Source organism: Babylonia areolata, chromosome 3 (assembly GCF_041734735.1).
Source record: "Babylonia areolata isolate BAREFJ2019XMU chromosome 3, ASM4173473v1, whole genome shotgun sequence".
NCBI classification, from domain to species: domain Eukaryota; kingdom Metazoa; phylum Mollusca; class Gastropoda; order Neogastropoda; family Buccinidae; genus Babylonia; species Babylonia areolata.
The window spans coordinates 18208519-18221250 of NC_134878.1; the positions used below are offsets into that span (position 1 = coordinate 18208519).

Here is a 12732-nt window from a genome sequence, read left to right on the forward strand (position 1 = left end):
AGTTTGCACATTCTGATGTAAACAAGAAAATTGTGAATGATGACAAGTAAATTGTATAACTCTCATCGTCGCAGCTGATTTGTCTACACACACACACACACACAAACTGCACACTCACATACTCACACATATGTACCTCTAGAATGGAAATCTACATTGAGCAATTCTTGTACTCAGTCTTTTTCTGATGCTTTATTCAGCAGACATGACAAATGTGTGTTCATAAATGCAAATATAGACTAATTTCACTCACTTCAACATTTCATTTTTTTTTGCGATATCTTACTCATCAATTTCTGTCATCTCATCTCTTTCATACTACAAAGAAGGACACTTATCAAAAAAAAAAAAAAAAAAAAAAAGACAGCATTTAATCTCATATTCTACATTTTCACTGTGTGATCTGTATACTGAAACCTATGAGTCATGGACAGCTTTCATGTAAAGACTGAATTTGAGTTCTTTTGTTCACATCAACAAAGACTGATGATAACATTCATGTCAAAAAAAAAAAGGCATTCTTCATTTTTCACAGGTTATCAAACTGCACAAAAACAGAAGTTCTCATAAATAAAAACAAAAAGCTGACAATCAAAGGCATGGAAATCCCCTACACTTCCTTTGGTTTTTTGTTTTGGGTTGTTTTTTTGTTGTTGTTTTTTGTCTGTGTTTTTTTAAAGTACATTGTAACTGAAACTCAAACAAGCACAACACATGACTTATTTACCCCAAAAAGCTAAGAAATTCAAACCAATAAAGAGACCTACCGACACTTCAACAATACAACCATTCATACTGCATTTTTCTTCTTGTGCAATTTGAACCATTAGAACATCATGTCCACACAAATCAGGTAGTTTTCTGCAGGTACTTCCATGTTTGCAGGTAGACGATCAGTGTTGTCCTGATTCAACTATTCCCTATTCACCTATCACCAAAGTGGTGATCCCAATTCGCCTTTTCCCAGTTCACCTATGTGCTCAGTTGCTCTCTATGTGTGGTTGTATGCATGAGCATGCATGTGTATGTGCTTTAAAAAAACAACAACAAATATTTCACTTTCTTCACTGGACTACGTTTGTTTGAGAGTGTGTGTGTGTGTGTGTTAGAGAGACACAGAGAGAGAGACATAGGGACACAGAAAGGAGAGAGACAGATAAGCTAAATAGGCGAAATGGGAATGGCAATTAGGTGAAACGTGACAGGAGTCAAAGTACTCCATTAAGGTGGAGGCACGATCAAAGATTATGCAAGCCAAGACTAGGGGAATTGGACATACACAAACCAGTCTGCACATGCGAACTTGAACACAGCCTGTCTGTCTTCACACCCATGGCTCACAATTTGGACTTCTGGGTCTGCTGCATCAGCTTCTCCAGCTTCATGGCCAGGGCCATGTCCCCCTTGATCTTCAGCTTGCCCATCATGAAGGAGGTGGTGGGGCTGGCTTTGCCAGCGAACATGTCAGTGAAGAGGGCACTGTCCATCGTCATGGTGCAGTCGGCTCTGTCTGCAGGCTCCCCATTGCCCACATCCCCTGTCCCATTCTTCAGGTCCAGGTACCAGGTGCCCTCATCCGCCCCTGGTGAGGAACAGTGCACACGGTCATGAACTGCTCAACAAACAAGTAGGAATTTTCACCCCCCAGAATTACGTTTAACATACCGTGATCCTCTGGTGCAGACTCCAGCAGAGGACTGATTCTTGTCCTGTGCAAACAACTACCCCACTTATGCAAAGAAATCAATGGAAGTTGCAGCTAGTGACCTCCCTTAATATATTAAATCCACCCTCATAAAAGGAGTATGGCTGCCTGCATGGCAGGGTAAAAACAGTCAAGCATGTAAAAGCCCATTTGTGTACATATGAGTGAACGTGGGAGTTGCAGCCCACGAACGAAGAAGAAGAAGATATTACTTCCTTTCCATGTTCTTGTACAGCGCCCTCTTTTACCAGCAGACATCTTCCAACCTGTTCCTGTGCTTTTCATGTGGCTAATTTTTTGTTTGCATTTACTGCCTCTCTATTGTTACACTGATGCTCTACTGGTGTGTGTTGTCATTTTTTTCAGTATGACACAAGTATATCTAACTTCTTCGGCCAACAGGGCTAAAATTAAGCATGATCGCAATCAAGTGGTGGACATGCAGGGCCCGTTCTCTCAGACCATACAGAGAACACTGCTTCTCCACTTTCCCCACTACCTCCTCTCCCTCCTTTTGACACTCTACAACAACTACCTCCCACAAGTCTGAATTTTAATCTTCAGACAGCTGTACCAGTATTTTTTCTACCTTCTCCCTTCTCCCAGATGACCTTGAATGGTGGCCAGCATGCCATCGTTTAGTGTGAGAATGAAACAGACCCACTGTGCAGCATATTTTGACAATATCAAATACAATCCTTCACAAAAAGTGTTGTCAGTAGCACAATTTTGTTTTCATACTTTAATAGGAATGTGAACATGTAGATAGAAAAAAATGTAGGGTGTAACTGTGCTTCCCTTGGGAGATCAGCATTCAATTCATGCAAAATAATCATGTTTGACAAGAAATTCCACAACAGAACATAAAACAAAATCTACTAACAACTGACCTGTTTGATTCTAAAACACACGCTTCATTATAACAGAAACAAATAACCCAAAGTCTAATGTTCTGAATTAATTAATAGGAAATTTTTATTTTAACTAACATATTTACCGTGACCCACTGGTGCAGACTCCAGCATGGGTCTGGATTCCTGCCCTGTCCAAACTACTAGTCCGCTATGTGGAGAAATCAAAAGTAGCTGCGGCTAATAGCTTAATAACGAAAAGAAAGAACTGAATGACAGGTGACAACCTGAAGGAAACCAATACCATCTAAACAGAACTCGGAGCCTGACTGACCTGTTAGATTGAACTGGAAGACTCCCTTCACTCTCTTCACCAGCTCTTCTGACAACATTCCCCTCAACAACTGGAAAGTGTAGGCAGGTCCAGACAGTGACGACGAGGAAGAGGATGCTGTTGCCTCAGATGCCGCTGGCTCACTGCCTGGTGCAGACTTGTAGAAAGCAGGTGTGGCCCCATGGGCAGACATCTGTTGAGCCAGTTCCTCAGGGCCAACATCCAGGAAGAAGTCTGGCAGTAGTTTGCTACCTGCAACATGAACAGAAATACAGCATTACTCAAGCCCTGTAAAACCAGCACAATGACAGTTTAATGAACTTGAGCATGAGAAATATACCACACACTTGCTGGTACACGGCTACATTGCATTCAACTGACCCAGAAAGGATTTTTCTTAACTTGCACCAATTTCAGTATCTACTTGTGCAGTATGTATGTGTGGTCTGCAGATCAGACCTTCATGTCATCTGGACCTGATCAGTCATGTATGTGAGATCAACTCCAAGCATCTTCTCTACTGCGCTTTTTTCTTGCTCTTTTCTTCCTTTTTTTTTTGGGGGGGGGGGGGTCTTTTTGATACCCAAGAATTTGGGACATTTAGTTTTCTACATTTTGATGATGATAAAATGATAAATGATGAGTTGGTGAAGACAATTCTGCGATGGGAGTCCATTTACGTTTGGGACAACTGGACAAGGCTGTACTCTCCTGAAATATCTCCGCATCAACCAGGCTGAGAGATAAGACATGGTCAGGAAATTTGAGCAACTCGCTCAAGGATGTATCCATGCCTTGGATGACTTGACTGTGTGGTCCCAGTATTCTCAACTGAGCCAGCTACGGGCCAAAACCCCTCCACCTCTGATGGGGCGCGAGCTGGCATCCTCCAAGTCATCAGTCCGCAATGCTAACCACTTCGCCACAGCAACTCTTTGATGCAAAGGCCTCAATTCAAAAGTAATTGATGATATAAAGCAAGGACTTCCAGGTCCAAAGTTGGTAGCAGAGGCAGATAACTCATGCAGCATCTCAGAGTTTTGCCTTCTTTTCTTTTTTCTCTTTTGGCTTCTACATTCATAGGCAACAATTCACACTTTTCTTAAGAGGGAGGATTTTTCGTGACTGATAACTTTTCACCCTGAAATGTAGGCAGCCATGCTCCATGTATAAGTGATTTGGGTGCATGCTGGGCTGTTTGTGTTTATGACCTACTTACACAGACATGGATTGTCTTATCTTCAACATAAATATTTTCTTCTTCGTGATTTCTAAGACAGAATGGGTAAACCTTGATTTTCTGTGCAGATATAATTTTTTTTCTTAAAAACAAATTTAATCAAAAAGCAAAATGCTTTTTCCTTTCTGATCTATGTTTTTGTGTAAGTCTGGACTGGCGGTGCATGATATCAAAAGCAGGCAAGTTCCCCAGACAGGTTAAGAAAACAGTGAAACATCCACCCTGCACCCACCTGGCACACAGTCGTACACACTGAGGTCCTTCACCCCATTCTGCAGCAGGATTTCGTCATCAATGCAGAAGTTCCCTGTGAAGGAACGAGAGTCCTGGGACAAGAGGATGTAAGCAGCGTCAGACATGATGTCCACTTTCCGACACTGTTTCGCCACCTCAGATCCTCCCCCTAACATCTCCATGGCAGCAGTGTAGATGGCTGAGGGGGTTTGGAGGGGGGGGGGGGGAATAAAATAAATGTGACATCAAATGCTTTTGTTTGTATATGGTATTGTAAGTATATTTTTACAAGTCTATCAATAAAGTTCCATAGCCAGAAGAAAAAGAACACAGGGAGTGAGTAATGTTAAAAAATGTAAAAGTAACTTCTGCTTCTTAGCAGTCAGATATACTTTTGCAATCACTTTGTTGTTACAGAAGGAGAAATTGTCACCACCACCTCACAAACTATAAAAGATTGTCTGAGTTTGGGAATTATGCAAATGTCAAATTTATATTACAAGACACTATATCAATAAAGCACATACACATGTGCCATATTCTATTTCATACCAAACAAAATACAGGCCAGGACAAAAAGACAATACAGTCCTAAAACAACACATTCTATCTGGGCAAATATCCTGATTAAAAAAAAAAGAAAAAGATAATTTAAAGAATAGTGTTAATCTTAGCATGGTGTAAGTCACAATGCAGTCACACAAAAATAAATTCTACCTGGGTAAATATCCTGAAATTTAAAATAAAATGTAAAGATAATTAAAAGATCAGTGTTAATTTTAGCACGGTGTATGTCTGCACACCAATGACAGTAAAGGACAAACGCACAGAATGATGATAATCATAATAATCAGAATAGTTCTAAACAAGAGAGGAAATGCATTCAAGACTCACTTGTGATATGCACTCAATGCAACAAAGGAAGATAAAAGAAAAAAAGAAATGGATAATCTGGCAAAAAGACGCGTGTGCGCATGCACACGCGCACACACAGACACAGACACACACACACACTTTGATCTAGATCTATATGTGTGTTTGGAAAAAGTTAAATACTGGGAACGTGGGCTGCTTCAGATGGAATTTTATGTTTCAAACATGCAACTTTCAGTTCTACAAATACTCATTTCTGAAGAAAAACAGAAAATATTATGTGGATCGATATATACGTTAATAGGCCCACAGGCAACACTAAACAAGAGCTCACTTATTCACCCACACTTCAGTCAGTGGGTGAGATGTTTGACTAAAGTTAAACATCGAGGATTTTACTGGCCTGAATAAGACAGATGCTATGTCAAACTAACTGCCAAAGCTGCACCTTGCCTCAAAACCCACAATACTTGCTAACTATTTCTACCGTCTGATCAGAGTAAATAAAAGTGTATTTGTTACACACTTGTTCTTTCAGAACTGTGAAAAAACAAGGGGAATCCCTAAACTAAAAGTATTGGATATTCTGCATTTCTGGAACTGCTCCATTTCATTTTACATGGGTTACTTTGTGACGACAGTCAGTCATGGCAAGACTACTTGCTTGTTAATAACCCAAACCTGCCACCCCTTTGTGTCAACTGAATGGACTATTCTGCAACAGCTAATTTTAGACAGGCTGCGAGCTGCCAGACCACCCGCTGGTACCTCTAAATATCGCTGTCTGCTAGGAGTTGCTAAGTATATTTGTACTAGGCCTCCGAACGATATGAAAAACAGACATACTAAAGATTATATTACTGTTAAAAAACTTAATACATCTGTCAAGGCTGGGTACTACGTATTTTACACACTTCCAAGGACTACTATAAATGGACGCACAGGTGGCTTCAGTCAAAGTTGACCCTTTGTGCATGCGCAATGCAACGTGATGTAACTGAGAAATATTGTGCTTGGAAAATTAATTTTGCTTATTTGTGTGCTTGTTGGGGACATCTATGCAGTAAGTTTTAATTAGGCCTGTGCACAAATCTCTCTGAATAAAAAAAAAATAGCTGCCTTCTTCACCTCCTGTCAATTATATGTTATCACAAATTATTGATTGAATGCCGCACATGCTGCACTTGTATTCCAAGATGTCCGCCTCCGTCAGTTCTTGAGGGGTCTATCGACTGCAATTCATGTTATGTTTATTTTAGTTAATGTAGTAGCATTTGTAAGATATTCATATGCAGTAAACATAATGATATTGTAGTAAGCATCATTCTCAAATAAAGACAGTGTAACACCTTCCCACTGAATATAAGACACAAAAGCCTTTGTATGCCCAGAGTCATGTTCTAATTTTGTAATGTTTTAGGTGAGTGACATCTGTTATTAGATGTCCCACTAACAGGCACACTGAGAGATGAGTGTGTCCATGTAACTTCCATACTGAGCAAAAGAAGATCTATTTTCAGCAACAAAAATAGTAATTAATTGCTATTGCTCATTGTGTCATTGTATCTCACAGAGCATAAAAAAGAAAATTGTAACAGTACTTTTTTTTGTGAAAATATCTAAATCTATTTTGTGCCCCTCCCAGAGGTGCAATATCATTATAATTACAATGAATGGAAGAAACTAATCATATGCTATGTTTGTGCCAAATTTGGTATCAACTAATTATTTCCTGAGAAAAAATGACAATGTTACACACACACACACACACACACACCGGGTTATTACGTAGACTCACATTGTTTCCACAAGTGAGTCAAAAATGCATTCATTTAGCACTGAATCTTTTGCACTTTCACATCCAACTTTCACATGCATGCATGAAACTGAAACAGGGTTAAAAGACTAAACCTGTAATAAATACATGCAGACAAAAGGATAGAGAAACTATGGACAGAAAGAGAGACAAGAGGGAGGAACTATTCTGGAGAGAGGACGCATGCATGCAAACACATACACATACATGCATGCACATGCACACACAAACACATCTAGAACCATTCACAAACAAAAAGGAGGAGCTTGTATTATACTCCGTGTTTGGTGTTACATATACTTACCATGTCAAACTGATGCACAGGACGCCCCAGTGGGTACATCCACTTGGGATGGTACCCAGCAGGGGATGGACTGCAAACAAGAGTAGGAGCCCCTGTCTTCGGACATGGTGTAAGGAGGGTCAAGGGTAACAAAGTAGCCTGAGGGACTGATTCGTCATACGTGACTCTACTGGGGAGGGTCAGTTCGAGCTCGGCAAAGTCCGAGTTTGGTTCAGGCTGGTCCCTAGGGAGGCGCGGGCTCAATCTGTCCCCCTGGGATGTGGGCGAAGAGTGCTCATCCGCTTGTTCGTCCTCATCCGAAGACGGGGGCTCCCACTCTTGTTCGCAGTCCATCCCCTGCTGGGTACCATCCCAAGTGGATGTACCCACTGGGGCATCCTGTGCATCAGTTTGACATGGTACAGTATATGACACCAAACACCCAATTCAGTTTTCATTCATCAACTCCTCTCTAAGAGTAACAGCACACCACAAGGGACATAACCACTGACCAGGTAAGCTCACCTGTTCTGGGCCACAGAGTGTTCACAGCAATGCCCTCCTCACGGAACTCTTCAGCCATGCCCAAAGCACACATCGACATCCCATACTTCGCCATCGTGTATGCTTCACAAACCAAATTAAATCTTATATACATAATTTTCTTATTTCAAGAAATACTCCAACTGTATATCTTCGTTTTAAGCATCCAGAACTTCACTCATTTCATTAAAATTAATATGTTTTCAAAAATTGTAAAGATTAAAGCATCATCATAATTCTAAAAAATTGTAACAATCAATCAACATCATAAAACAATACTATTTTCAATGATGATGACTACTGTAAAACTATGAGTCTCTTACTCTTTTTCAAGAGTAGGAAATTCATTTCCAACAGGTACGGGTTGTCCCACATCATGATATGCTGACAGTTTGTCAACAGCTTTAAAGTTTCAGTTTCAGTTTCTCAAGGAGGCGTCACTGCGTTTGGACAAATCCATATATGCTACACCATATCTGTTACTGTGTGAGGCATATACTTGATCAGCAGCATAACCCAGCATGTTTAGTCAGGCCTTGAGTTCATACATAAACATTTGTGTACATATCAGAGTGGATGTCTTATACAGAATTTTGCCAGAGGACAACACTCTCATTGCCATGGGTTCTTTTTCTGCGTCTCATCCAAATGAATTTACACTCAGTTTGATTTTCAAGTCAAACTTGAGAGAAAGGGCAAGAGCAGGGTTTGAACCCAGACCCTCACAGACTCTCTATATTGGTAGATGAGTGTCTTAACCATTTTGCCACCTTTCTCCACAGCTAAAATAAAATTAAAATAAGATCCTGCCACATATATGTGACTTTGAACTGGTTTCTAAAGACTAAGAGCTTTTGATTAAAAGACATTTACCTCTGTCGCATATAAACACTCCTTTCAGTGAGACTACAAGAAAACTCTTCAGGCAACACATCACTTACCCACATGGCCCTGAAACCACTTGGCAGCCATGTTGAGAGGGGGACTGATGTTCAGTATATGTGGGTTCTTTCCCTTCAGTAAATACGGCAAGCATGCCTGAGAGCTGCATGAAACACACACCAGGCCTTAGACACATGCAGGGGAAATACATGTAACTGCATGTGTGTACATGTGTGTATGCCATGTATGTGTTGGGTGAGTAAGCTGAAGGTGTTACGTTACCCAAACAGTCACACAATCAAATGCGGACAGGCGGTACCGTTTACGTGTCTCCTAGGAGAATCCTCCCAACATCCTTTATCCCAACATCTGGAATATGTAACTATACTTAACTACATGATTCAGTTAGTTACTAAAAAGGGTGGCGCACAAGGCTTGCATCAATAATTCTACAGAAGGGATGTATGTGGGCAGAGTCATTAAAAGTGACAGATGGCATGGAGGAGTAAAGGGAAAGAGACTGGGATGGCTAATCATTTTTATGTTGATGGGATGTTTACGTGTTGCATATTGTCAAAAAACACTTTCCCGTGATAAGTGAACAATTAAAACAAACTGTATCTTCCTAATACACTGTTAGTACACACTAATGAAGGTAGGATCAAACATTTCACTTCACCTTTCTTCTCCAAGCAATTAATTACACACTACCACTCATATCTGAATTATAAGCATACAGACTCCCCCTAACATATATGCACACACAAACGTAAACAAAAGTGAACAGTTTTCAGGCAATGCAAACACACTTTGGCGCACAACACAAATAGTTTGACAAAGAATAAAATTCTAATCAAACATGGCATGATGTCCAAACTATGTGGCTGGGTATCCCTTGTTTCACTTCCCCTATCCAGAATTCAGTCAAAATTCAAAACACAATTAAAAAAAATCAAGAACACTAATATCTTTTTCTTTTTTTTTTTCTTTTTTGTAATATTCTAATAAGTAATGCTGTCTAATCACACATACAGAAAGGCAGACAGGAACATATACTTATAACATTTTAAATCTAAAAAATGCAAACTGTCTCTTTTCTGCCCACTTTTGCATTTTACATCTGAAAAAGCTTAAAATTTCCAAACAGCATAATGATTAGATGAAATAAATTGCAGTAGCATAATATAATACACCTGAGTATCAGGTTGTACTAGAAAAAAAACAACAACAAATTGAAAAAAAAATAAAATCAGTTGTTCAAAGGTTTTTATGCAAGACAAGATCACAGATTTACAAAGAAATTCCTACTGAAAAACATGAAAGACAACAAAAACAATAGACACTCTAACAGTTGTGATATAGTATGTTTCACATACCAAAAAGAAAGATGCCTCTAATAGGTGTGATATACGATGTTTCACATGCCAAAGAAAGGTGCCTCTAACAATTGTGATATAGTTTGTTTCACATACCAAAGATAGATGCCTCTAACTGTTGTGATATAATATGTTTCATATACCAAAGATAGGTGCTTCTAACAGTTGTGATATTCTGTGTTTCATACACCAAACTGCCTCTAACAGTTGTGATATATATAAGTTTCACATACCAAAGGTAGGTGCCTCTGGCGTTGATGCCGTTCATGAGGTCATAGCGCTTCATTGGTGTTTGCAGTGTACCAGTGAGAGAAATGGCGCTGGCATTATTGACAAGGATGTCTATGCCGCCAAACTTGTTGACTGCTTGTTTCACAGCATTTTGCACTTGTTCTTCACTCCTGATGTCGACAACACATGGCAAAGCCTTGCCACCTGCTTCTTCCACTGTTACATGAGCAAACAATAACAAAGTTAACCATCATCAGCACTGTTCAGTTTGTGGCCATGGCTACAGCTGATAACATACATTCTATGATTGCCAGTTACCAGTAAAACTAAAAGGATCTTTTACAAACTGACCCTACCCATTTACCATCAAAACATTAATTCTACATTTTCTGGATACATCTGTACCACCAAACCTTCCTACACCACACTTTTTTTTTTTCTCATGGATGGTTCACCTGACTCATGAATTTCATCAGACAAAGAATTCAGATGACTTATTCGGAAGAAAAATTACATTATTTTGGAAAAACAAAATCACTGACATAAAGTGTTGACAATAACTGTTGACACTGCAGTCTTCAACAAGAGCATCTGTCAAGCTTGCTTAGGAATGATAACTTGCTAAGCCATACAAACTGATTTACCCCAGGCTAACACAATTTTTCCCTCTCCATCCCTCTCTGCACTCCATCTTTTCACAAGCTGTCTTTAAAGGTGAACCTTGAACCTTGAAAGAATTTTAAAATACTTCTTCTCCAGTCATTTGGTAAATGAATACATACTAGATTCATCAACACACACACACACACACACACACACACACACACACACACACACTGTTTACCATTCCAATAAAATCCCATTAATGCATTATCTTTTTTTTCCTATTTTTTTCAGTCAACACTGAAAGATTAACCCTCATAAACTGCCATATAGTAACCCCTACCTCACCACCACCCTTCACCCCACCATCTGACAATGTGTGTACAAGTCGTCATGGTCTTTGGTTACAAACTGATTCTCCATAATAACACAAACCATGTGTCTGCAAAGGGCTTTCAAAGGGATTACAGTATATCAACCATGAAATATTGGACATTACTTATTATTACTAATATTAGTATCAAAAAAGTACACACACACACACACACACACACACACACACACACACACATGCATATCTGTGCAAGTGGTAAAAATCAGCACAGCACATACTTTCTTTTGCTGCTGTGTAGATTGTTCCTGGCAGTGTGGGGTGTGGTTCTGCTGTCTTAGCAGCAACTACAATGTTGGCACCATGTCGGGCCAGCTTCAGAGCGATGGCTTTGCCGATACCTCGGCTTGCTCCAGTGATGAACACTGTGCGACCAACAAGTTTTCTGCAAACAAATGCGTCACTCCATTTCTAGAATCAATGCTTCGCAGTTTAGTTACTTGAACAGCTGTTATATCATCGTAATAAATGACTGCACAATGTAATGCATAAAAGTTAACACACATATATACATTTTCTCTCTCTCTCTCTATTCAATGAACACACACACACACACACACATATATATAGTGCATGCCACACACACACACACACACACACACACACACACACACACATGCAGACATTATTACACATGAATACATAAACATGTGTGAATACACATAAACATGTGTGAATACACACACTCTATCTCTCTCTGTATTTCTCTTTTTCTTTGATGTGCGCTGCCATAATCAACGCACCAATCATTTTGCCGAAGAAACTGATTGACAGCTGAGGTCAACAGAAAATAAATGAAGGAAACATGAAAAGTCAAAATTATGTAATGTGCAGGCGTGGAGCTTTCGGATCGCTGCTCTTCGCTTTGCATACAAGAACACCTGTACAATACCGGCCCTGGCTTCGCACATGGTAACATCAAGTAAGCAAGCAAGCAAGCACGCACGCACATACACACACATTTTCTAATTTTCTTCTTTTACTAGATCTAGTTTTAGTTACTGTTGGCAGCTTTATCAGTCAAGTCGCATCATTACACGATTATGAATCTGAACTATTTGTGCACTAGCTTATATCAACAAATCGCCATTTTTCTGATTTCATATCAAACTACAGTTAATTCAATCTTTGCCAACTCAAACACTAATGTGTATTATTAGCGTACCCTGTATTCGCTGCCATGACCTGTCCGTTCTACCTCTCACGTTAGGACAATACGCCTTCCTGACTACCGGAGAGCGTCTGCTGTGTGTGTGGTATGAACTTTGGACTTCAGGAACTCAACTCTGACCCTTCGGTTTTCCAAAACATGCCACAGTGCATTCCAGTACATGTGCATGTTAATCCTCGATAAAGTAAAAAATGAAAAA

At 39.7% G+C, this 12732-nt stretch overlaps 1 protein-coding gene across 1 annotated transcript; it reads right to left on the reverse strand.

The window, feature by feature from the left end:
• Positions 1–173: 173 nt before the first annotated feature.
• Positions 174–12638, reverse strand: LOC143279801 (hydroxysteroid dehydrogenase-like protein 2). The gene is made up of 8 exons (XM_076583978.1): positions 12528–12638; positions 11584–11747; positions 10371–10584; positions 8821–8924; positions 7862–7963; positions 4363–4563; positions 2891–3142; positions 174–1582 (listed from the first exon to the last, which is right to left on the reverse strand). The coding sequence occupies exons 1-8, from the start codon at positions 12542–12544 to the stop codon at positions 1338–1340; spliced, it is 1299 nt and encodes a 432-aa protein (XP_076440093.1). The 5' UTR covers positions 12545–12638; the 3' UTR covers positions 174–1337.
• Between the last annotated feature and the right edge of the window lie 94 nt (positions 12639–12732).

Excerpts from the sequence above, each read along its gene's own strand:
- LOC143279801 (XM_076583978.1), bottom strand. Across the intron at positions 10,585-11,583 it reads CTACACAGCAGCAAAAGAAA|TGGAAGAAGCAGGTGGCAAG; the intron begins GTATGTGCTGTG and ends CTCATGTAACAG. Across the intron at positions 4,564-7,861 it reads CACTCTGTGGCCCAGAACAG|CCATCTACACTGCTGCCATG; the intron begins GTGAGCTTACCT and ends AAACCCCCTCAG.